This window comes from Colletotrichum destructivum, chromosome 6 (genome assembly GCF_034447905.1).
Source record: "Colletotrichum destructivum chromosome 6, complete sequence".
Taxonomy (NCBI): domain Eukaryota; kingdom Fungi; phylum Ascomycota; class Sordariomycetes; order Glomerellales; family Glomerellaceae; genus Colletotrichum; species Colletotrichum destructivum.
In genome coordinates this window covers 975,553-999,954 of record NC_085901.1, presented here as the reverse complement: position 1 = coordinate 999,954, position 24,402 = coordinate 975,553, and the positions used below count along the sequence as shown (strand labels likewise).

General features: G+C 55.0%; 10 protein-coding genes across 10 annotated transcripts; 5 read left to right on the top strand and 5 right to left on the bottom strand.

The window, feature by feature from the left end:
* Window positions 1-2,526: 2,526 nt before the first annotated feature.
* Window positions 2,527-3,648, top strand: CDEST_09484 (Putative glycoside hydrolase family 71; the record flags this gene model as incomplete). Its single annotated transcript, XM_062925643.1, has 1 exon — window positions 2,527-3,648. The coding sequence occupies one exon, from the start codon at window positions 2,527-2,529 to the stop codon at window positions 3,646-3,648; it is 1,122 nt and encodes a 373-aa protein (XP_062781694.1).
* A 769-nt stretch (window positions 3,649-4,417) lies between these two features.
* Window positions 4,418-5,202, bottom strand: CDEST_09483 (uncharacterized protein). The gene is made up of 3 exons (XM_062925642.1): window positions 5,002-5,202; window positions 4,670-4,941; window positions 4,418-4,608 (listed from the first exon to the last, which is right to left on the bottom strand). Exons 1-2 carry the CDS (start codon window positions 5,171-5,173, stop codon window positions 4,670-4,672), a joined length of 444 nt encoding a protein of 147 aa, XP_062781693.1. The 5' UTR covers window positions 5,174-5,202; the 3' UTR covers window positions 4,418-4,608.
* Window positions 5,203-6,924: 1,722 nt separating this feature from the next.
* CDEST_09482 (uncharacterized protein) lies at window positions 6,925-7,728 on the bottom strand (the record flags this gene model as incomplete). Its single annotated transcript, XM_062925641.1, has 2 exons — window positions 6,925-7,499; window positions 7,560-7,728. 2 exons carry the CDS (start codon window positions 7,726-7,728, stop codon window positions 6,925-6,927), a joined length of 744 nt encoding a protein of 247 aa, XP_062781692.1.
* Window positions 7,729-7,918: 190 nt separating this feature from the next.
* On the top strand, window positions 7,919-9,154 carry CDEST_09481 (uncharacterized protein; the record flags this gene model as incomplete). The annotated part of the gene is made up of 3 exons (XM_062925640.1): window positions 7,919-7,940; window positions 7,999-8,352; window positions 8,409-9,154. 3 exons carry the CDS (start codon window positions 7,919-7,921, stop codon window positions 9,152-9,154), a joined length of 1,122 nt encoding a protein of 373 aa, XP_062781691.1.
* A 6-nt stretch (window positions 9,155-9,160) lies between these two features.
* CDEST_09480 (uncharacterized protein) lies at window positions 9,161-10,435 on the bottom strand (the record flags this gene model as incomplete). Its single annotated transcript, XM_062925639.1, has 2 exons — window positions 9,161-10,247; window positions 10,419-10,435. The coding sequence occupies 2 exons, from the start codon at window positions 10,433-10,435 to the stop codon at window positions 9,161-9,163; spliced, it is 1,104 nt and encodes a 367-aa protein (XP_062781690.1).
* Window positions 10,436-12,391: 1,956 nt separating this feature from the next.
* Window positions 12,392-14,199, top strand: CDEST_09479 (Putative major facilitator superfamily, MFS transporter superfamily; the record flags this gene model as incomplete). Its single annotated transcript, XM_062925638.1, has 5 exons — window positions 12,392-12,615; window positions 12,700-13,233; window positions 13,301-13,722; window positions 13,783-13,975; window positions 14,034-14,199. Exons 1-5 carry the CDS (start codon window positions 12,464-12,466, stop codon window positions 14,197-14,199), a joined length of 1,467 nt encoding a protein of 488 aa, XP_062781689.1. The 5' UTR covers window positions 12,392-12,463.
* A 2,647-nt stretch (window positions 14,200-16,846) lies between these two features.
* Window positions 16,847-17,859, top strand: CDEST_09478 (uncharacterized protein). Its single transcript, XM_062925637.1, has one exon. The coding sequence runs from the start codon at window positions 17,529-17,531 to the stop codon at window positions 17,808-17,810; it is 282 nt and encodes a 93-aa protein (XP_062781688.1). The 5' UTR covers window positions 16,847-17,528; the 3' UTR covers window positions 17,811-17,859.
* A 1-nt stretch (window position 17,860) lies between these two features.
* On the top strand, window positions 17,861-19,140 carry CDEST_09477 (uncharacterized protein). Its single transcript, XM_062925636.1, has one exon. It carries the CDS (start codon window positions 17,910-17,912, stop codon window positions 19,134-19,136), a length of 1,227 nt encoding a protein of 408 aa, XP_062781687.1. The 5' UTR covers window positions 17,861-17,909; the 3' UTR covers window positions 19,137-19,140.
* Window positions 19,141-20,552: 1,412 nt separating this feature from the next.
* CDEST_09476 (Putative dienelactone hydrolase, alpha/Beta hydrolase) lies at window positions 20,553-22,074 on the bottom strand. The gene is made up of 4 exons (XM_062925635.1): window positions 21,580-22,074; window positions 21,378-21,486; window positions 20,916-21,265; window positions 20,553-20,799 (listed from the first exon to the last, which is right to left on the bottom strand). The coding sequence occupies exons 1-4, from the start codon at window positions 21,716-21,718 to the stop codon at window positions 20,597-20,599; spliced, it is 801 nt and encodes a 266-aa protein (XP_062781686.1). The 5' UTR covers window positions 21,719-22,074; the 3' UTR covers window positions 20,553-20,596.
* A 538-nt stretch (window positions 22,075-22,612) lies between these two features.
* Window positions 22,613-24,160, bottom strand: CDEST_09475 (Putative major facilitator superfamily, MFS transporter superfamily; the record flags this gene model as incomplete). The annotated part of the gene is made up of 2 exons (XM_062925634.1): window positions 22,613-23,566; window positions 23,684-24,160. The coding sequence occupies 2 exons, from the start codon at window positions 24,158-24,160 to the stop codon at window positions 22,613-22,615; spliced, it is 1,431 nt and encodes a 476-aa protein (XP_062781685.1).
* Between the last annotated feature and the right edge of the window lie 242 nt (window positions 24,161-24,402).

Sequence of the window (24,402 nt, the reverse complement as noted above, 5' to 3'; positions counted from 1 at the left end):
GTCCAACGCCCCATCGGTACGGAATGAGGTTCGCCGAAATGATCACCACAGTCGTTGCAAGGCTCGGCAGCATCGCTTAGTGTTCCGTAGCTCATACAACGGACGGGTTGTCGATGTAGCCTAAAACGGAACAATGCTTCCCTGGCTGGCAGGTGTGAAAAGAAGCCTCTCGAGTTGTTATTGGACTCACTCTTGTTCGTCTCGCCGGGAAACTACCCACGCGCATCCAAGTTCAGCTTCCCGTACGGTGTGCGTGAAGAAGACCACCACCCAATGCTGTGGAAAACTGAGAGAGCTGAGCTTCTTGACAGGCAGGATACCCATGTGTCACGGATTCAAGGCTTTCTTGAGCCGTAATCCCCATATATCAAACAATTGCCAAGGTCTTGTTAGCGGAGAAGTAGTTATGCCATTGGCTGAAGGTGCGAGTATCCGCAGCCATGTGGTGGCCGGGTGGTGGTGAGCCAAGTCATGCTGTATGAAGACCAAGCTCTCGGCGACGGGAGGAGTGCAAACAGATCCGAGATCTACGGGCGGCGTTATCTGAGCGGTCTTCAGGAACGGCCGTGATGCCTCGCCGATCGCAGCCGTCTTCGGCATCCGCGAGGTCACCGTCCGAATTGGTCCAGCAGGGACTTCCTAGCCCGTCTCGGCGTCTCTGCGCGTAGGGCGGCATGAACCAATTGCATATGACGGGCAGGCTGTGCTGCTGTCAAAGCCCAGTCTTTGCGTAGTCAAAAAGAGTTAGATACACCTGCCAAGCGCGATGTATCCGTCCCATACAACAGGTGTCACCATTTTCCGGCGTGCCAAGTTCTTGGGCTCCAGAAAAGGTCCTTTGGTTTTGGTATACATCAGCGCGGAGTAGACATGACCACAACAACGTGATTCACAGTTGGAACACAGGTACGTGAGTCCAGAGAAACCGCCTTCGAAGCGATCAACTCACCTAGATCTTAGTCAACATTGATCGCCAAAACATGCGGCATATGCGGCATCATGGATGCGGGGAGGAAACTTCGCTGTAATGACTGTCATGCAAGGGCAACTTTGAAAACGCCACTACCGGCAGCCGTACTTCTTGCTCAGAAGATCGTCAGCTGCTTCTCTGTTGGCCCCAAGGCCAAAGAGCTACGTGTGGATGGAAGGGTTCTTGGCGCTCCCCCTTTTGCCGAAGAGGCGTCTGGGGGATCTGCGGGGCGAGTCTCGGCGTGCAGAAACAGCAAGGGTGAGGAGGGGGATAAATAGGTCTCCCCCCTCGTGGGGTCAACGGACAAACAAGAGGATTCACGGAGGGCCAAGTTCCGTTCGACTCGATTTCGTCCATCTTGAGAACGTTTGCCCTTGGATAGTTGACGTACCCCTTAATTTCCACCTCTGCATTGCGGTATTAATCTACATCATCGTGACACTTCAATGCCGAGCCCAACGCCGAATGAGAAAGATGTTGCAAGTGTACCTTTTACCGAATCGAAGTCTAAAATAGTGAGCTTCTCGCAACCTCTCAGATGTGTAATTGTCTCTAGAACACATGACCGATTCCGGGGTTTGCTGTCGGAAGTCGGATTCCGGGCCGAAATTGCACAACAGGTCTTGGTAACGGCCACCTTGACGGCTCTCGATGCTGAGTAGTTCCAATACCTGAAGTCCTTTGTTCTTTTCGGACCTTGGGCTCTTGGCAATACCACCCCGTGACACTGTTTCTACCCATGATACAGAAATAAATGCGCGGATAGACTCCGTGTGAGGAGCTTAAGCTATATCACTTCCCCGAGTCTCCCGAAATCCCAAGTATGTCCGCTTTGTGCAGTGGCCCGACGGGAATCTGGGGAAGATTGCGGTTTTTTTGGATACTGCAGTATAGAAGTCACGCCGAGAAATAACATGTTCCAAGCCGGATGGTGAAAGTCAAGACAAGCTGTATACTGGTGGGGGAAGACAGAACGAACAACATCCGACTGTGCACTCCGTGTTACGTCAGAGACGCCTTCCAGATTGGAAATTACGAGTCTTCGGTGACCAGCTTACTAAGTTATATAGTGTTGGGCTGTAGCTATGCTGATTAATAATCTCTTTTGTATTGTACTGTTATTCCATGCCATGCACTGCTGAACAAGTAGATTACCTTCACTTTGATGTAGGGAGACAAGTACAGGATGACGCCAATGACGGAAATAGATCGAATAGGCATCAATTGGTTGTTTATACATTCTGCGAAGCTCGGAAGCCGAGTCTATCTTGGCAGTCTTCCGAGCCTCATCTCTGCACGACAAATCGCGCAACAGTCAAATCCCCACACTGGGAGCTGGATTCGACCATTGTGCTGATGATCCGCTTGCAGTTGGCTTCGGTCACCTCAAAGGTCATCGTCGGCCCAGATCGGGACGATGCTGACGGTGGTAAACCCGTTGTTTCATAGGAATCGGGGTTATGGGTAGGGTAAAGACAGTACTTCAAAAGCTTTGTCAGCTGTAACTCATCACAGGGTCCGTAACCGCAAGCAACTTGCTGAGGCTCACTTACTCGATGTCAGACTGCCGCGGTCGGGATTCAGAGTGTGCTCCCGGCGGCCGTGGGGAAGTTGAAGCAGTCAGCTGGAACGACTACGGGGAGTCTCACTACATTGGGCCCCTCGACGATTCTCAGCACGAAGCCTTCACTGTTGGAGACGCCCCTTACAACTACGTCAAGGACATGCCTCACGACGGCTGGAGAAAGCACCTCCCGTTCCTCATTGATCTCTTTAAGACCGGCACGTCCTCTGTCACAAAGGAGAGCATGGTGACTTGGTTCCGCACATTCCTCAACGATGTCTGCGCTGACGGCTCCACTACCGCCAACACGGCCAGCCATCTGCAGTTCGAGTATTTGCCGGGCCAAGTGACGCCGGACCGCATTTACTTCTCGGTTCTCTTGGCCAGACCGGCCGAGCTCAAGGTCTCCTTCGGAGGCACCGACTATTCCATCAGCGACTGGGACTACATGCCCGACGGCGGTGTCGGAATCTACCACACAAGCATCCCGGTCCTTGGTGCTGGCGGCGCCTGGCACGCACAAGTCGTGAGAGGGAGCAGCGTGGTCATCGACTACTCGGTGCCCCAAGGTATCTCCGGAAGCTGTACATCCGGTGTCGTCAACTGGAACCCGTGGGTAGGATCGGCTTCCGCGAGCGGCTCCGTCTCTGGCAAACCCCCAAGAGACCTGTCCGAGCAGACTTGCATCCAGGGCTGGGGCGAGGGCACCTTCACGAACGACATCTGCAAGTTCACCTGCAAGTACGGCTACTGCCCGTCCAGCGCCTGTGTCTGCGCCAACATGGGCGAAGCCATCAAGCAGCCCAAGTCGACAGGCGTCCTCGGCTACCCTGCCAACGGCGATGCCAACTACGGCGGGTTGTGCAACTTTGCGTGCAACCTGAGATACTGCCCTTCCACTGCGTGTTCTACGGCGAAGCAGACCCCGTACGTGCCCAAGACCTCGTCTTTCAACTCAAACACCACCAAAGCCAAAGCTAACCCCGTCAGACATAGATATCAAGTTTCCTGCTTAATAACTTACGAGAATAGACGATACAGCACAGTTACAACAGCGACGTACATCAGTCTTGGGGTAAACCTGTTGCCAGGCTTCAGAGTTACAATCAAGTAAGCGGAGAACGCGACGAAGGGGAGAAATAAGCCCATCCAGAGGAATTTAGCGCACGTAAACGCAGTTTTAGGGTTAGTACTCCTGACCAAAATTCACTAAGCGAGCTCTTCGGGCTTTTTCATAGAGCCTTGTACACAAGCCAAGACAGAAAGTATAAGAGCGACGATGTTCAGAACTGCGAGGGAGGCGTTTCCCCAGGCGCAGAGGTGCTTACGCTAGGCTACGTCAGGTTCGAACTGACGTTTCGAGTGTGTCTAGGCATATCGGCTTGGGGTCAACTTTGAGTTTGATGGCTTTGCGACAAGTCGTCGGTAACCAGATGGATAGTGTGTTTGGGCTTTCAGTAAACTCTACCTCGACTATTGCAGGGGAAGACGAGAGTAATAGTCCCACGAGCAGAGCATCACCGCACACTGCAGAAGTAGCTCGTAGTGTTAGATGGCTCTCGCTGATGATATCAGGCGGCATGTTCTACTTCACCCCCTGCCGGCCCACCCACGCTGTTCATCGTCGATCGTTACTACATGAGGGATAGAGTGCAGCATTCTACGATGATCTGCGAATCCGGATAGGCTGCGGTTCTGCGTGTAAGACTTGCCTCCTCCCAACTAAGGCGGGGAAGGATGAAGTCTCTCCACTCGAATCGAGCTTCCGAGCATGCTCATGTGATTAGTAAGACTGTCTTGCCGGCATGTCTCATTCACCGAATAGGCATTGGGCAATTAGACATTGTCACGAGAGAAACTTTCGACATCAACGGCCGTGAACATAGGAGATTTCGCCAATTGAACACATTGAGTATCTTAGCTTCCGTCCGGCAGCAGGTTGGCCCTGACGGACCCGAGTCTTTCGCCCTCTCAACGCCGTTCGCTTCGCAAATGTATGTACATGGTGGAAAGCAATACAAACGAACGTCGCAAGTACACTAGAAATTCCCACGATATAGGTCCAGGCGTTGTACTGTGCCAAACAACGTCAGCATAACTTTAGCGATCCAATGCCAGACGAATGGAAACATACATTAGCAAGGGCCGTCGTAGTACGCGTTGAATCCCACGGGCGCGGTGTTGTATCCGGTATTGCTCACCGTGACGCGGCAGTCTGAGTTGGCCTGAATGTATATACTTTGGCCATTGATGAAGGCGGTCATCGCCTCGTTCTTTTGGAGACACTTCTGCAACACGTTGTTCCCGGTTGACTTCTCTTGAACCCAAAAATGGCAACCCTGTGCTGTTACCGTGGCGGCGAAGACGGCGGACTGGACGAAGGTGAAGAGCTGCATTGTGACTTTGACTAGGTCCTTTTGATCAGTTTACATGACGACTTTGGAACGAGGAGCAGAATTGATCATACCTAATGAGTGTGTTGGTTGATAATTCGGCAGGAAGGATTGGCTAACAAGGAGAGTTAAGTTGGGAACTGTTGGTGTGAGATGGTATTTACAACTTCGTCTGTGGTCTGGCGTGATCCCCTTCTTATTTGCGAAAATTGAAGCTTGGAATCCGCGGCCTACCGGGAGGCTCATGGGGTTTGACTCGTTGTGTAATATCAATGATACAACGGACTCGTTATCTGATACTGACCAGCACGCCGGCGAAAAGTTGACATGTACTCGTTGTTCGTTAGAGTGCTCCACCAGTGTAGATGCGCCCTGTAACGCACGAGTAATTACCCCAATGCTAACCTAACCGTTCGTTAGAGTAGCGCATGGGCCACACAACAAACTCTCCACCAGTGTACTCTGTAGACGCGCCCTCTAACGCACGAGTATTTCCTAAAACAGCTTTTCCCGAGATACTTACGGGGATTCCCTAGTTAGCTGGAACCCCCTTATGGAAATTCACGCCGACGTGTCTCCGGAATGAGAATAGAGTTGATACTGAAGCACATGCACTTCGCCTCTCAATAATATTTAGAGTTGGAATCACTCCTACCTAATATCGAAAAGGTTTGAGGTAGAAAACACAAGGGAATCGGGTTAAGAGTAAATAGAGGTGACAAGCCAGTACTTCAACATTGGACGTGAGCAACAGCCCACCCCCCCCTTACCCCCCCGCGTGGGGGCTGAGCATACCTCGTAGGGACTGCTGTCGTGTTTGATCCACGTATTCGTGGCTCTTCCGTACCATGGTGTTGTCGAGACGAGACACCGAGCTCGGGCTCATTCCCAACTCTAAAGACTGCTGTGTTATTATCCTAGCTGTTGATCCCTACAACTGCTATCGAAGCCAGCAGAAGCGATGAAGGGATTTGCAGCCCTCTCATATCGCAAGGAGGAGGGGGAATCCGGTGGGGAAGCACTTGCGGAATTGCGTGCCGAGGATAGTTGATGTTGAAGCATCCCTACCTGTAAACTTGAAATCTCTGGTGGCAACACAGCGTCTTTCTGAGATTTGATTAGGGAACTTTTGTCTGCAATCGTCTACCGACTTCATCGCTCTCGATTCTTTCGTGCTCTAATACCACAGCATGCGCTTCGGCCATTGAGTCAATAACCGAGTTCTTGGCGTCGCTTGTGAATCTCTGGTTCTCTTGGCAATTCAACTGCAATTCCCGGCGATCCGAAAATGCCTCTAGCTGCCGATTCATGAGACGGTCTTGGTTACCCCTTGTCAGTATCGAAATCTAATAAAGCTTAAATGTCATGAGACAGGAGGGTCTTCGGAGATGCTCCGCAAGCCGGCAATCGACGCTTGATGGGACCTCGGAAGACAGTGTCCGGCCTTAGGGCTACCTGATCACTTTCGGGTTATTTTTCGGCGCGAATCCTGGCCTTCGTCGACATCATAGCATCATCCAGGGATTCTGGTCACGCATTCGGCGCAACAAAGCTATCATGCAGGTGGTATATCACGCTTATACCAGCCTCACCCACCCGTGTGACCAAGCCTATACATACGTGCACACGCCCACCAAACAGAGGAGGACCGACCGAAGGAAGGGAGCTGCATCTGGTATACGCACACGCCGAGCCACAAGCATGACTATCCACAAACACAGCACCAGAGCTTGAGACAAAATGGCTTGCGGTGGCACAGCTTGCCTGGAGATACGTGTCTAATCACCACGTTCGACGATCGGGAAACCGAAATCGGGTTTTCATTGATCCTTGCTGAGAGCGCACAAGGCATCCAGAAAAGGGTTGGTGTATTCAGGTGGAAAGAAGCTCTGGGAGGCTGGTCTGAAGAGGCCAGGCGACCTCCCCGCGACACTGTCTCGGGCTCTGAGGCACGTAGAGCCCAAGGGCTGGCTATCTGAGGTCCCATACTCATCCTTCTACACATCCGGGTCAAAGTGGGCAACCTCGTAGTTGAACCGGACGTTGTAGGGCCCGGGAAGACCACAAGTCTCCCATCCGTACGAAGCCGCCCTCCATCCGCCCGTCGAGGACGAGAACTCCCTGCCCCGGTCGTGAGTCCAGTAGGCGTCGTCCCTGACATCATCCGTCCCAACAAAGGCACGCGTCGCGATGCCAGGATCAGTGACCTGGCCTCTGTAGCGGGCGTTCCGGCCGGAGTTGGACCCCCCAATCAACACTGTCCTCCAGACCCAGCCTCCGCCAATGTCTCCCCAGATGAAATAACCTTTGTTGTCCCGCGCCCATTCCGCAATGGCTCTCACGCCGCCGGTGTAAGGCGAATTGCTAGAGGTCCAATCCTTCCTGTCATGTTGCCGACACATATCAGAAATACCTCCCCCAGATGCTGAGTAGTGGTGGCTCCACCAAAGTCGAGCCCTCTGTCGCTTCGACAGTGGGTGTTCTTGGGGACCCTCGACTTCCTGAAACCCGTTGTCGACCCAGATGGTGATGTCGTCTCCATCATCGCGCTTGTGGAGCGAGTGTTTGTACACTGGACATGATCAATCAGTAATCGGCCCCCAGCATGGTGAGTTGCCAGCTAGTCACTTACTCTGAGTCAGGTTGACTCCATGCATCTCGGCCAGCTCGAGATCGCGGGGGGTCAGCACAGAATCGCGCTTGAAAATAACCACCCCCTCGGGATCCCGCCGTGTAGCTGTAGGGACGGCCTGACTGGCCGTTGCCAGGAACAGCCCGGCAAAGAGAGCGCTGGGCAGCATCGCGTGGGGATGGAGACGTTGAGAGATGAGATGATGAGCGTGATGTGAGACAGAGCAACTCAAACATCCTGCGAGGGCCTTTAAATAAGTAACTTGTCAAGGTCTGCGGGGGAAATCTTACTGTCCGCGGGCGGCTGCGCTGTGCCGCTGCCCGCCCAGGTCCTTGGGTGCATCATATTTGCTTGGCTACATGATCAAGGTGCTGCCAGGTCGTGTCGCGATGCGCCAGTCTGTGAATAAAGGCGCAGGTATTCACACCATTGTACCCAGGCATCCAATGCTTGGCTGCCGGGGAGTCCAGCACCGCCGTGTGCGGCTGGGAGAACAAGTGCGTGGCCATTGGGACCAACGGGCTGCCCACGCCCAGCACCAACGTCTGCTCGGCAGGCCGCAAGTTCGTCACGTACGCAAAGGACTCGCCAGTCGTTGGCGCATGCAAGGGCGATGAGAAGGTCAACTCCTGGGTCCCTTACTGCTGCGATCAAGACGTCGACATGTCGTCGTTCAAGTGGTCCGGGGTCGCAGGCACAGCCGGAGACGGCTCCGACAAGTGCAACGACGCGAAGATCTGTCTCCTGGGCAAGACCTCCATCGCCACCTCGTACCTGGGCGCCGGAAAGGACTGTACCTACTTCCAGCAAGGATACGCACTCTGGAGCGCCCAGGCGTCCCCCCCCGAGACGTCAAGCGCACGTTCTGTGCGGACCCAAACGCCCTCCGAAGGACCATCAAGACTCTCCCGGTACCGTTGGAGAACATCTTCCCGCACCCGGGCCCGGATAAGGACGAGCAGAAGTGGCAGGTCGAGCTCGAGCCGACCATGGGCAGCGCCGGTCCCACCCCCGAGGAGAGCACTAACGCGGACAAGAACTCGTTCGGCTGGTACATCATGTCCGGGCCGAGGGCCGAGCTCGCCTCTCTGGACAAGCGGGACGGATCCCACTGGGAGCTCTTCGACTGCGAGCCGAGCGCGAACCACGAGGGCCGGCAGACTGTCAGGGCCATGTGTACCGACAGCTCCTACATGAGCAACTGCGGCGTCATCCATGAGGGCCGCGGAGTCGTAGGAACTGTCATCGAGATGCCTGCCGGCTGTGGTCCCGGGAAGCATGCCATGGCCGTATCTCTCGAGCCGTCCCGGAACCAGTCGCTTCCTCGCCGGCTGGAGAAGCGAGCGGACGAGCTGGCTGACTCTCCTATTTTCGACCTCACCAAGTACGAGCTGGTCAGGCACACGGTCAACGAGCAGTCCCGCTGGAACATCCACGATGAATCCGTGTCCTGCAACATCAAGGGCGTGGACACGACGGGCTACTTCACCGCGTGGGCGGACCTCAACGTCAACATCCAGTGTTTCTCCTTAAACTTCCAAACCCCTTCCAACCGGTCGAGTGTGAAGGAGCGTGCCCGCCTCTTCCAAAATTAGCAAGTTCTAGGCTGGCGACCCTGCCCGACGGTAAAGGCGAGCGAAGGGTCTAGTCTGCATCGGTAAGTCCACCCCATCATCTGCTCCTCGCTCACGAGCCTTCTCTCTTTCAAAATCGAATACGCCGTTGGGGATGAAATGCTCATAGAGGATATTTACCCCATATCGGGAGAAAATCAACGCCGACTTTCCTAACATCTCAAACGCGACCTTGCCCCAGATGAGTGGCGGCGCTTCGTCGTCCTCGTCCTCGTCCTCGTCCTGATCGCGAAGGCGCCAACTGACCATCAGCCCTCTTCCGTACGAGCTGCTATCAGCCCTCTCTGCCCTGTTTATATCAGGGTTCCGTTGCTCGCTTGGGAGAGTGTGTGTCCAGGCGAGCGTGTCCTGCCAACGGGTAGGCCCGGGCGGGTTCTTGGGTTCATCCTCAAGCCTGTCGACAATAATGATGTGACGGGTGTAGTAGAAGTCGCCGAACCCTTCTGGGAGGTACCACGATAACGCCTCTGCCCTATCCGGAATAGCCAGGCGGCTCTGGACTTCCCGCTCGTAATGGTTTATGCAAGCGGCGGCGTTCTGGAGGCAGTGTGCGTCCTGGGGATCTTGCGACACGCGCTTGGTAATACGGGCATACCAGGGGCTCTCTTGTGAGAGGACGAGGTCAAGCCCCAGCTCCTCAGCGGGATACAGGCTCCTGGTCTCGGACGGAGGTGGGAGAGGGATGGCAAAGACCTCGATTCTTTCTGGCAGTCCGTTGCGGTTGTTTTTATTGCCGTCGAAGATAGAGCGGGCTAGGTCCTTAGCGCGTCCTAGGTTGAGAGCGCCTGGGGAAGTGTCATAGAAGACGTAGGCGTACGCTGGGCGCAAGGGAGTCATGTCAGCATTGTCCGGGGTGTCTGCAGGGACTGAGTATGCCACGAAGGCTGGGATGCCGTTATGGCTAGGCGCCGAGTGAACGATGGTCTTGGGCTTCGGTACGAGCTTCTTTCGACGCGCTGGCCCGTCAAACTGTTGTGGCTGCGGCTGCGGCTGCTCCTCGTCCTCCCGATCGTCTTCTGGCTCTGGCGTGGGCGAGAATTCCACGAAGCCAAGTCTGCGGCAGCCAAACAAATTGTTGCAAGTTGATGGCCCGTAATTGAGGAGGAAATGAGTTTGAAAAAGATGTGTTGAGCAAAATCAGTTTCGATTGGTATTTCTCATATAACGAAGAAATATATATCTCCGAGATGTAGCAGCATAGCCTATATAAGCACCAGCTCGATACAGATATACGGGATACATGCATCCAGAGATCGTTTCCATCTCTACACCTCAGTTTCGGCCGACCTAGCCACGTTTCGTTAGTTATATGCACATGAAAAGATTGAACATGCCGAATATAGCTGGTAATACTGCTGCTCAACTTTAATTCTATCAAATTGGCAGTCCTTTTGCGAGATTCTGTTTGCTACTACCGCCCGCGTAAGTCTTTTGTAGCCTGCCTCAGCCGCATTACCAACCTTTCTGTGAGAAACGGCAATATTCCATCCAACGTCTTACTCTGTGTATCCCAAGTCAAATCGTCGTAGAAGCCATTGTGGCTGTTGGTTGCGGAAACTCAACTCGGCAACCTTGAAGGGTTCCAGCGCATGTCCAAATTCTTAAGGCCTCGTTGGACATTCGAATCGCCTGGACCAAAGTGTACGTAAAGCCTTTTTTTGCTCAACTATCGCCCTGAAACCTCCTCTTTTCCTCTTCCTCATCAAAAACTCAAGACTTTCCACCATTAGTATGGGGTGATATATAGCAGGTCTATATTACACAAACTTTGTCTATCATAGAGCATTTCTCAGGGCGCTTATACTGAAATATAAGCAATGACCTATTAGTGCTGTTGGCGCTGGCAGCAGGTTCGGTTACATAGGGCCTACTTCAATGTGTATCAGTTGGATAGATACCTAGTTTGTATTTGTCTGTCAACTCTACTGTAGAGAATTCAAGTGTAATTTATACTCACCTGCTGCAGAAAATCACAAGTGTGCTGAGATGTTTCTGTTGAAAGCAAAATTACGAATAAAGGGCACGTTAGGCATTGTTCTTGCTGTTCAGATATTACTCTTGCTAGCCTCGTCTGAAACAATCATCGTATTTTTCGATACATGTGCCAGTGTAAGACTTTGGGAGACTCACATACCGTGGTACAGTAACAAATACATCAGAAAAGTTAGGGACTTTTGAGGTCGTCCAGCAAGCTTCCCACACGCTTCGAGAAAACAAACCCGCTCATGATCGATCAAAAAAGGCCTACTATATATACAATTGAGCAACTTGTATGTTGGTGTCCTTGCGGGACTTTTTCTTTTTTTCTTTTTTTGACCATCTCAATAACCGATCAGTTCTCGCCCCTGCATTGCAGATACAATCAAACGCCCCCGATCATCAGTACAAGCTGTCACTTTCTGAGCTGCCTCAATGGTATTGTCCCCCAACGACGAGATATCATCACTACCCCTGATGATGATGACTCAAGGGCCTTGTGTAGCGCCTTTTTACTCGGCTACTTGGCCAAATCGGACATCGTGAATGCAGCTCCCAGCATTCTAGCCCTCCCACAGCATGCAGACAACCGAAAAGCCGAGGCCTGGCCTTCCGCCCTAGCACGTTTCTTATTCATAACCGCGCAGTCTGGACTAGCACCCGCCCTTGCTCCAATTGGCAACCCGCTCGGGGGAGGCGATCACGCTTATCTGTCTCAGCGGTAAGCAGTAGATTGTCTTTTGGCGTCATGTGTAACGGCGAGGCGAAACAGAACCAGCGGTAACCAGATGTGGAGGGACAGACTCCCCGATGTCACCCCAATCTCATCGCCGCTTCAGGAAGGTTGCAACAGATCTCCCCCCGAACATTCATGCCTGGCCCGCCAGCTCTCGCCGCATGCGTTTGCGCGAGCGGCCGCCGTTGGGATTCCGGCGATATGTATGCTGTGTTCTAGGCCCATTGGCTAGGAGACGAAGGCGTGTCCAACTTACCTTGTCTGGGTGGTCTTACTTGCATAATTCATATGTGACTCGCTGCTGATGCTGATGCTGCTGCTGTCAGCTTGCTGCTCTGTTGGCGGTGACAACCGCTAGGGCTTTGATAAGACGTGCTGACAGGGAGGCGATTCTGGAGACACGGGGCATGGTTAAAAGCTTGACTCCGGCTGTCGCGATCTCCCCGCAAAGCCAAGTCTTCTGTCCCGAGGAGTTATACGATCAGTCCTTTTTGTTTTATTTCTAATATTCCATTCTTGCTGTGCCGCGTTGAGTTGAGGGCCACTTTGCTGCCGCCATGGAAGCCAACACCGTTTCGAAGTCTGAAAAGACTGTCCGCGCCGAGTCGGTTGAGCTTGCCGAATCGCAGGCCTTTGACGAGACCTCGACGAAGAAGCTCCTAAGAAAGCTGGACTGGCACATCATCCCTTTCATGAGCCTGATCTATTTGTGAGTCCAGAGAGTCGCGTAGTCAACCCGTACAAACTCCGACCATGAGCACTCCGCTTACGATGCTGACTTGGACTCAAAAAGACTCTGCTTTCTGGACCGGACCAACATTGGCAACGCCAGACTGGACCACCTGGAACAGGATCTCAAGCTGCACGGTCTCCAGTACAATGACTGCCTCGCCGTCCTATTCCCGTTCTACATCGCGGCCGAGATCCCGAGCAACATCATGATGAAGCGGCTCAGGCCGTCCATCTGGCTGACGTTCATCATGGTGTGCTGGTCTGCCTCGATGATAGGTCAGGGCTTCGTAAAGGGCTACAACGGACTCATGGCCACGCGGGTGTTCCTGGGCATCTTCGAGGGCGGCCTGTTCCCCGGCGTCAACTACTACATCACGCAGTGGTACTGCAGACACGAGTGCGGGTTTCGGATGGCGCTGTTCTTCTCCGCCGCGACGCTCGCCGGTGCGTTTGGCGGCATCCTTGCTCGCGGGATCGCGGAGATGCACGGCGTCGGCGGGCTTTCTGCGTGGGCCTGGATCTTCATTCTCGAAGGTATCCTGAGCATCCTTGTGTCTTTCACGGCGTACTGGGCCATCTACGACTACCCGGCGACGTAAGAAACCCCCTTATCATCATATGACAGAGATGTAACAGACCTAAACTGACATCATCACGATCAGCGCGCAGTTTCTCAGCGACAAAGAGCGGTCCGAGGTCCAGAGGCGGCTGCAAGAAGACTCGGGCCATTTATCAAACGATTTTGACATCAAGTACGTGTGGCAGGCGATCAAGGACTGGAAGATCTACATCCACATGCTCGTGTGCATGGCGGGCTTCTGCCCCATCTACTCCATCGCCCTCTTCCTGCCGACCATCATCAAGAACATGGGCTACACGGCCAACAACGCCCAGCTGATGTCTGTGCCGCCGTACTGCTTCGCCTGCGTCTTCACCATCGCCGCGAGCTGGTACGCCGACAGGGTTAGACAGCGCGGAGTGTTCCTGATGGGCTTCCAGCTTGTGGCGATCCTGGGATTCGGGTTGTTGGTCGGCACGAGTAAGTCCTCGGCACAATACGCCGGGACCATCTTTGCCGCGATTGGTATGTGTCGACGACTCTCCAAGTGAATAGAGGCAACGGTTGCTGACTCAAATTCGCCAGGCATATATCCACAGATCCCTCTTGGTCTTGCGTGGAACAGCAGCAACATCGGTGGCAGTCTGAAGAGGGGAACTGGCATAGCTATGCAGGTCATGGGAGGCAACTGCGGTGGCATCATCGCATCCTACGTCTATCTTAGCCGGGATGGCCCTCGCTACACCACGGGCCACAGTATCCTTATCGGCTTCGTCAGGTAAGAGATTTCGGTCATGAACTCTCCAGCGTGGATTACGTCTTTAACCGAAACTTAGCATGGCCTTCTTCTTGACGCTGTTCATGACCATCTGGTGTCGCAAGGAGAACGCCCGTCGAGACCTCATCAATACTGGGGCGGACGTGCAGGAGTTGACGGAAGAGCAGAAAAAGCTGGAGGCAGAGCTTGCCGACAACGTACCATGGTTCAGGTACACCATCTAGACCAAGAACGTTCAAGAGGCGACATTGCTGGTCCACCTCGTTGGGACCAAGCCGGCCAAGTTGAGGTGGCTTCCCCAGGGACTACGGCTCGGAAACCTAGGTTTCTGGGAAACCCCAGCGTTGATAGTCAAGTTAAGGAGGGCCGTGATGATGATGGCGTTATCTGAAACCAAAGGCACATCCAAACTGTCCACGATCAACCGTGATGATGGGCCGGACTAGCCCGGGTCGAGACGACGTGAGGTGAACTCATTTATAAGCTTGTTTGGAAATCCGACAATCGCCACTACGGGTCTGCGTCCTCGGGTGGTTGGGCACAGGCATCTTCGGTCCGAAGGTCTCATTCTCCGTAGTCTAGAGGTGCTGTCGTTATGTGAAGGTTGATGCAGGGGGGAAGGATATAGCGAGACGGGTCAAAAGACTGGACTTCGTGCTCCATTGAATGAACCTGAGGAGAAGGAATCGTTGGACAAACCATGGTGAACGACGGGATAGTCATGTCTGATGCATCTTTCCAAGTTATCTTCAAGTTAATAGGCGCGGGGACTCCGTAAAGGCCGCATTTAGATGGCCCGTAGCCGGACTTGTTGAAGATTGCGATCCCGTTCTGTCTCGCTTGCCACCGCTGATTGCGAGTGGCTGAGCCACTTCATCGCCCGAAGATCAAAGACGTTAAACTCGAGCCAACTGTATAGCATATAAGCTATGCTTTACATCGATGGCTATAATTGTTTTCTGTCGTTGAGAAAAAGAAAGACCGCAACTCCGCTGGGGCGGTGCAGTGTTGCGAAGAGGAAAACAAGCATACTAGTCGGCGTCGACGTTCTAGAATGTCGCTGGAGGAGGAGGAGGAGGAGGAGGGTGTGGCCTCGGTTTCGGTTTCTTCGTTATTCTCCGGCACCGCGGACCCGTACCGGGCCTAGCGGGCATGGCATGGCATGTCATGCTTAGCCCCCGTCCCCCCAACTCATTGATGAAGTTACTAGGCTTAGAGCCTTAATTTTTTCAAAATGCCTGTTTCTTTCGGGTGCACGCCCATTGCCGTGGAAGCGAAATTGGCCCATTTTTGCCCTCAAAGTCGGGGTGTACTATGGTCTAGCCTTACCGATAGTGACCTGTGACAAGCCTACCCCAGAGATTGATTTTGTGCCGGCAAGGGAGAGAAGTATGCCTTGCTGCTGGCGTGACACGGGCGTCGAGATGGATTCAAGTTGACGAGCACAAGAGGCCAAGCAAGCTGGTGCTGGAGCTGAAAATGCCCGGAACGAGACCAACTCGGTGCGGCCTGACGCGAAGCTGCCGTTGAAGTGACAGGCGTTGCCCCTGGACACTAAGAGATGGAACGGGTGTATCCGAGTGCTGCTGCTGCTGCTGCTGCTGCTGCTGCTGCTTGCTGTCACAAACCCACGGATACACACCTACCTCTGTCCGCCTCGCCCGCACGTTAAAGTTGTGTAAGCCAACGCAAGCCCTATCGTGAATGGAGGCGGCTTGATAGTAAGAAGTGACGCTCTCAAAGTCGTGGCTCGCGAACGTCGAAGCCCGTGGAGTGCCAGTGTGGCGCATTCCATAGGGGTATTGCATGTATGTGTGGGAGCCCAACGTAACGTTCATCGGGATCCATCGGCCATCGTACATACACTGATGCAATACTGCGGATATAGGGATCACGACATGGAGGTTTAGCCCCCCATTACTGGCCCTCGCAGTACGGATACTCTGCATCCTACCCCCCCTGATTCCGAGCCGACCATGTAGCAGCTGTGCTGTGTGGTCTGTGGAATGCTTAGATGAGACGAGATTGTACACGTCGTCGACTTATCGGCACAATACTTTTACGATGTACTCGCTTTCCCTCTATCCTGTGTGTCTGTGTCTGTCTCACTCTTCTCTCTAACAGCTTTGATCCCTCCACTCACCCCCCTTTTCATCTGTAGTGTAGTCTCTCTCCATAGAGTCAACACCGGCAGGGATCCAATAGGAGCTGGCTCAATACGCGGACTACTCGTTTCACTTTCTTCACGCACACACACCGTTCCCCCATCCGTACGAGCCGCTCTCTATCCAGGTACTGTAGGTAGTGGTGGTGTTTCTGACGCAAGCGCCCCGTGCTTATATCCCCCCCCCCCCCCTTGACTCGTTAGCAAGGCGCAGTTGGCGGCCAGCAGCTCTTCCTTTCCTCCCTAACGGATACTGTATCTCGTAACCGCCCGCCCCCACACTCACCCGATGGCATAGCGGGACGGGGCAGACTCAAAGTCACACTCTCCTAGTCATAGGCAGTCAGTCGGGAAACTCTAGAGCCGGATCTTCCCCGTCGTTACGTCGCGGGCTCATGCCCATCACGATATAACTCGAGTGGGCTTGCACGTCCATCTTTGCTTGCCCGTCCGTCTTGGGACGCCGACCGAAAAATTGATATCGAACCAACATCCCATTGGGGGCCACACACGGCTTCTCCATCCAACAAGCTTTTTTTTTGCCCAACGACTTTACAGCCTGTTGTTGACTGTAGCTCTTCTCGGTTCTTCATCTCTCACTCACTTACCCACCACACACACTCACACACACGCGCGCACCCACACATACACACACACACTCATACGCACGTACATAAAACGCTGAGCAGCATCGAAGCCTCAAAAAACGCTAACTAATTCCGGTCCCGGCCTCATCTTCCTCCTCCTCCACCCCCCCAAACACTCACCTACGTCCCGACGTGTGTTTCTTCATCTTCCCGCCCGCGTCCAGTCCATCTTTGCCTCCCCTCCCTCTTTTCTCCTTCCCTCCATCCCCACAAATTCGCTTTCGGTCTCTCCAACCTGCTTGCCAACCATCGCGCATACACACATCCCGCGTCTACGGCCATCTATTACTAGGTATACAGCATCACTAAGCGGCCCCGCGCCTGGGCAAAGCAAACTCCGGCCAGCTGCTGCATCCCGCTGACAGTCTCCCGCCGCTTCCTTTGCTGGATTCCAACCGATTCGTCAGGGGAGCCGCCGACCGTCTTCCCTGCCAAGAGTTCGCCCGCCCGCTTTCCAACAGCAGGGGGGGCTTTAAACGCACCGCGAGAGAGGGAGAGAAAGAGAGAGACACAGAGAGAGAGAGAGAGCGTGAGACACGGCAGTGTTCCCTCACCTCACTCAGCGGGGAACGCACTTAACTTCCCCCGTTTTCTCTGGGGCAAGGCCGCCCGCGGACCTCGCGGGATTGTGCTCGCTCGCTTCCCGCCTGGCTTCGGTGAAGCGCCACAACATACCCAAGGAGGGTGGGTAAGAAAGGCTAGTTGGTGGTTTGTCACTCGCTTTCTCTCACTGAGACGAAAGATGCCGCGCCTCGGGTACAAGAAGTCTCGCGGTGGCTGTGCAAGATGTAAACAACGGCGTGTAAAAGTACTTCTCACTCCTCACATCCACATTCATCTTACCTCCTCACTCACTCTCCCATCTGTCCGTGGTCATATCATATACATACATACTTACACACATATACACACACACCTACCTTTACACATGCACACACACACATACACACACACACACACACACATACACATGCACACACAAACACACATATGCGCACGCAGGCTGACGTACATTTACACCTAGTGCGATGAGAACAAGCCTTGTGGCGCTTGCATCAGACACAACACCCAATGCAGTCTCGTTGAGAGCTCGTCCGACGGCCAATCAGGCTCCGGTGACAAAATGGCCTGGGAGACGACGACGAACCGCTCACAGTCGGGACTCATCAGGGAGCCGAGTCTTCAGCGGAAGAGCCTGTCGCGCAAAGGATCGGGTGCCAGCCGCAAAACGCAGACGTCCATCAGCCCGATAGACCAGTCGCTAACGCCGCCGAGCCTGCGCGAGTCCAACCTCAACCTGTCGGCCGACTTCATGAGCGACCGTGGCTCGTCCATCGGCAACCGGCGGTCCTCCATCGCCGCCTCGAGCCCTGATCCCTTTCCCTACTTTGTCAAGTTCACCACCGAGCCCGTGGAGCCTGTCTACCTGAGCAGGTGGATCACGCATCTCGAGCTGATGCACCACTACTCGACCGCCACCTGCCTCACGCTGCCGAGGTCCAACGACGTGAGCCAAATATGGCAGTTCGAGGTCCCGAAGCTGGGCCTGACGTACATGTTCCTGATGCACGAGATCCTCGCCATCAGCGCCCTGCACCTCGGCTACCTGCACCCGGAGCAGCGGGAGTCGTACGCGCTGCACGCCTCGCAGCACCAGAGCGACGCCATAGTAGGCTTGCGGGAGTCTCTCATGCAGATCTCGGCAGAGAACTGCCACGCCCTCTTCGCGACCTCGTCCTTGCTGTTGCTCAACGCCTACTCTACCTTTCCCTATCAGAGGGGGCCACCGCAGAGCCCCGACTCGCCGACCATCGACGACATTCTCGACGTGTTCCTTCTCGTCAGGGGCATGAACCACATCCTGCTATCAACGCAGCCCATCATCCAGGCAGGGCCGTTCGCGCCTTTCTTCACCGAGGTCGTGACCCCGGCGTCGACGCCGCTGCTGGACGCCGTCACGCAGCACCTCAAGGACTTCCGTTCGGCCCTCGAGGCCAACGACCTGAACTCGTCGAGCAAGGCCGTGGTGTCAAAGGAGATTGACGTCTTCCTGCAGTGGATCATGCACGCCGTCGAGACCACGGCCATGCCGGAGATACGCGTGGTTCTGACGTGGCCCATCAACCTTACGGAGGAGTACCTCCGGCTGCTGCGGCACCGCGATCCCGCGGCGCTGACGCTGCTGGCGTACTACTGCGCTGTCGTCCGCTCGACCGAGGCGACTTCGTGGTTCGTGCAAGGATGGGGCATCAACGCGGCGCGGGCCATCGTGTCGGATCTGGACCCCGAGTGGAAGGACATGATCAAGTGGCCCCTGGCTTTCATGAGCGACCGGAGCATCCAGCTATAGCCATGATATCAAAGTCATTCAAGATGAATCAGCAACTTCTAGTGACGCTCCGGAAGTGTGTGGTCCCAGCCATCAGCATGAACGGCGTCTGCCTGAGTGTGTGAGAGAGAGAGAGAGCCTCAAGAGTCCTGGGATGGGTGATATTCTCCACACCAGCGCACGTTTACCCTCGCCACACAAAGCGTTTTCCCTGGACATTTCAGAATATACGGCGCCAAGGGTATACCCCTTCAACCCACCGTCCCCCATATCAGGGTCAAGAGCGATCGAAAAGGGGTGAACCAAAAATGAAAACCTCCGGGCTTTCGGCCGAAGGCAGGGAGCCGCAGACGAAGGCAACGGGCCCGGAATTCCCAACGCGGCCGGGCGGCTTCAAAGCGGACAAATGGATCCCGGCATCGAAGGCAGGGCACATTCAGCCTCATGCAGTATCCAAAGACGATGACGGAACAGAGAGGAGATAGAGTGTGTTTGTGTGTGTGTGTGTTGACTGGGAGCATTACAGTTGACGGGACCGCCTCAAACCCCGAAACCGAAAGCGAGGGGGGTGGAGATGCACGCAGTTCACTGGCAGGGGGTCGTAAACCTTAAACCGGTGAGATTTGTATTGACGTGAAGCCCATTGGTTAGGCTGACTGGCTCTTTGGTTGTAAGAGAGAGAGAGAGAGAGAGTCTTGTCTCTTCGGATATGTCATGGGAATCGTTGCGCCCGGAACCACCATCATCAGGAGATGGGGAAGGCCAGTGACGTCCAAATCCTTGCCGTTGGTTGGGATATCCACAACGACAAGCGGGCGCGGAAGCTTAAGTGGCGTGGTAAAGCGTGGCATAATAGATAAGTGAGCAGCAGGCCAGGCCCGGCCTGGATGGATGCGTCTAATCTATCTGCGTGGCGGCGGCGGCGGCAGAATATGTACAAAAGACTTCCTCCTCGATCCACCAACACAGAGAAATAAATGTCTTGGCTTTCAGGAACATCTTGTCCTTGCAACAGTAAATCATGACGCGAAAGCGGCCGCCCTCGTTTCAGCGGCCACGAGGTATCTTCTCTCCATTTATCTGTCACCATGTGTGATCGATCCTAACCCAATGTTGTCTTTGACTTCTGTCCAGTTTGAACTGGACGCCGGACACCATCTGATGAATCGCCTACAGCACTAGCTGCTGTCTCCAGTATCGTTCAAACACTCTCACGAACCATAGTTTCGTTGCTAGCTGACCATCAAACCTCACACACAGGCAACGCCGAACTGTGGTGGGAAGCCGGGAATGAATTGAAGCTGGCTGTGACTGCTTCACCATAGCACCCCGTTGACAGCTTACACGACACGAAGCGTCTCTTCGCCCTACCCCATCGATCCTCGAAAAGACAGGGAAGATTTCTCTCCCAATTACAACAATGATGTTCAATTCCTCAACTTTTGGAGCTATCTACATACAGAAAGAAACCCCCCTCTCGTTTAAGCCCAGACGTCGAAGAAGCGCACAGCCTGGAGGAAAGCCTCCTCCTTACCGAACTTCTGCCTGGGGTCCGAGATGTTGGCGCGGACGCCGAAGCCGTGGGAGGTGCCGCTGTATAGCGCAACCGTGAACGGCTGTCCGGTCTGGCTGAGGAGCGCCTCGACCTCGGCGCGACGGGCGGGAGGCATGAGATTGTCCGTCTCTGTGACAGAAAGAAACACGGTCAGCGAATCCACGCTTCCTCTTTCGAGAACTGAGCACTCGTCGGGAAGGGGGAAAAAAAGAAAAAAGACAAAAAAATAAAAATAAAACACTCACCAGCAGCGGCGACGCTGGCGGGGCGGGTGATGGCCTTGATCTCGTCGTCGGACAGCAGGCTCGGGTGGGCGGCGAAGCCGACGTCGGCGCCCTTACCGTCGGCGAGGACGCGGAACGCGTAGCGGCCACCGAAACAGTAGCCCGTGACGGCGACCCTATCGACGCCGAGCTCTTCGCGGAGGTACCGGATCGAGTTGGCGACGATGGGGTCCGTCACGTTGGGGCCGTGCTGCGCAAGGAACTGCGTCGTGTTGAAGCCGGGGATGTTGATGTCGTTGGGCGCCGGGTTGCCGTTGAACAGGTCGGGCGCGACGGAGACGAAGCCGGCTCGGGCGAAGCTGTCGGTGAGCCTGGGGGAAGAGAGTGCGTTGGTCATGTCAGCTTTTGTTTGGCTTTGGACCGGGAGCGGACCGGGTCTCGAAGCTCGCGTGGGAGTGACTTCGTTTTCCCGCGTTGACTTACAGCTTGTTCTGGTCCAGCTGGATGCCAAAGACATCAGTCAGGTACAAAACCCCGGTTGTCTTGTTGCCGTGCGCGCTCCATTTCTTGGGCTTCGAGACGTACTGGGTGACTGTGTTTCCGCAATAGCATCAGTTGAACGGGTCCAGAAAACACGATCCATCCAAAGGCAAAGGGATCCCCTCTCCCAATCCAGCTTACTTACGTCCGTTGTAGGAAACCTCCTTGCCGACGGGAGTGCCGGTATGGGCAATGAGGGGGACGTCGGCAATGGGTCCCTTTTTCTGGGCGGTGACGAGGGAGGCGAGCCCCAAGAGCGCCACGACAATCGACTTGCTGAGCATCTTGATTGACAGTTGTGTGGTTCTCTGCTGGAGGAGGGATGGTGTTTTGCTGGAAGTGCCGGTCTAGGTCTCACAGTAGGTGATGCAGGTTGGGTGAGGAGACGGGACGATACATTTCCAAACAACGGTAGGCAGCAAGCGTTATGCTTAAGTCTTGTTAAGCTTCTCCTCAACCTACCCACACAGAGACAGGCATTTGATCATCGATGGTCAGTGATGACAAATTGCACCTAGCCGTCCCGGAATCAGAATTGATGGGCAGCCCGGGACCGGAGATACGACGTTGCTACGATATATCCATGCCAGGCCTGACGGGCAACTGACCCTGTTATCCTTGAAAGACGTCATCCAAGTCATTCGTCGGCCGCTGAACACAGCCGCCGTCGGTGAAGGGGTCTTAAAAGTGAGAGAAATCCGAGAATGCCGTGCGGGGGGGGGGAAAGGGGACGGTGGCCCACGCAGGTCAGAGAGTCGGAGTCGGAGCCAAGATGATTCTTCTCCGCTTCGATATAACGCGCCAATCAAGGTGCTTTTGCCCCTTGTTCCGCACGACTCTTTCTAGCTTGTTTGTAGCTTTCAATGCTACGCTGGTTGATGATGCGGTGATCCTTGGATCTCAGCACCAACTGGGGTTACGCGTGCGCGTGGGGCGATTGCGAGATGTCAGTGGCCGTTTCGCTGCCGATTCGGCAATGGTTTTTGTTTACTGGAATTTCATTATTATTTTTTTCGGCTAGTTCGTCGTCCATCATTAGACATCAGACTCATCAGTGTGCGTTCGCCCAGTAAACATATCGTAACATACACAGGCCCTTGCCTACACTTCCAACAATTCATCAGCTAGCTAAGCCATCGTAAACGGCGGTTGTACGCCCGGTTCGCCAGTGCCGATTCTCAAACAAATCCCAAAAGACCCTCGTTCGTAAACATCTTGGCGCAGAGCGCAAGCACTGTCCCTGCCATACAGACCACACCGCCAAAGATGGAGATCTGATCGTAGCCGTGATACCGATTCAGCAGCGCACCGCTGACGGGCGGCCCAACCAAGACAGCCATGGACGCGAATGCAATGCCCATCCCCATATAGGTGCCGATGTCCTTTGGGGTCTTGGGACACAACGTGAACACGACCGAGCCACCCGAGATGATGGCGCCCGAGGTGAGACCGTAGGCCGCGGAGAAGCCGATGATGCCGGCCTCGTTGCCGGCCTTGGGCCAGACCAGAATCAGCACCCCCGTGAGGAGGCCCGCGGTGAAGAGCGTGTTGATACGACCGAACTTGTCGCCCAGGATCCCGGGTACGATGCGTCCGGGGACCGAGGCGCCGTTGATGATGGCGACGAGGTACGAGGCCAGCGCCGGGTTCATGCCGTGGTCGATGCCGAACGTCGGCAGGTAGAAGAGCGGGATGAACATGCCGACGAACATGAGGCACACGCCGCCGATCAGGCAGAGGTAGAGCGGGTCCCGGAACGCCGTCCAGACGAAGAAGCGGCTCTTGCGCGGCGGGAGGCGCGCCCTGACCGTCATCGACGAGAAGAGGAGGACCGGCATCATGATGAAGCCGCAGACCCGGACGGACCAGCCGAACCCGACCGTCTCCAGCAGCTCCGAGAGCACAATGGGGAACACGACGGCGCCGACCGAGGAGCCGGCGATGACGAGGCCCATGGCCGCGCCCCTCCTCTTGAAAAAGTACTGCGGCGTGGCCGCCATCGCTGGGAACATGATCAGCCCGTTGGAGATGCCGCTGAGCACGCCCTGCGCGAGCATGAACTGCCAGTACTCGCGGCACAGGCTGGTCATCATGACGGAGAAGATGTACACCACCGCCGCGGGACGGATGACCTGTGGGTGGGGGGAAATCAAACTATCATCAGCCATCGACTTCTTCGTTTTCTCTGGTGCTGGAAACGGCTCCGAATCTTGGATTTCTTATGATTGCTCGCGCGCTAGAGAACTTACCCAGGCACCGTATCGATCAAACACCGGGCCCCCGATGGCCCCCGAGGCAAAGACGAGAAAGGCCTGGATGGAGCCGATCCAGGAGATGTCGTCCGGGGTGTGGTCGCGCAGCTGGTTGCGCATGTAGTACGCCTGGAACACGCCGAACGAGTTGGTGTACCCCAGCGAGCAGAACAGGATGCCCGCCGTGCCGGCCGCCACGAGCCAGGCTCGCGTGCCGCCCTCGGGGTAATCGTCGTCTGTCGACCTGGTGATCTTCTCCTGCTTCTCGTCCTCGGTATGCTTCTCTTGCTGCTGCCCGGTCAAAGGCGCCGCCGGCGGTGACGACGTGCTGCTGCTGCTGCTGCCCTTCTCCGACGCGGTGCGCGACTGCTGGTGTGCTTCGTGGCGATCCCCACCCGTCGGCGGCCTCGAGGGAGCTTCTGTCGTCGTGGCGGCGTCCTTCACCACGTCCATCGTCTCGGTCTCTTCGTTCATTGTCTCTGGTGGTGCTGCGTGCAGGACGGCTCTCTTCTAGGGGGTTTGGATACTTTGAGAGCTTGGAAGAACGCAAACAGCGCCCTCCCCCCCCCGTCGCACTCAGTCTCGAGGCACGTCTTCAGCTAGTTATTCAATGTCTTGCGAACGCGTCGCTCGGGACCGATTGAACACAGCCCCCCTCCCCCCCCTCCGTGACGGGGCTCTGTCGATCGGAATGCAGAGTTGTGAGATGCCGCAGC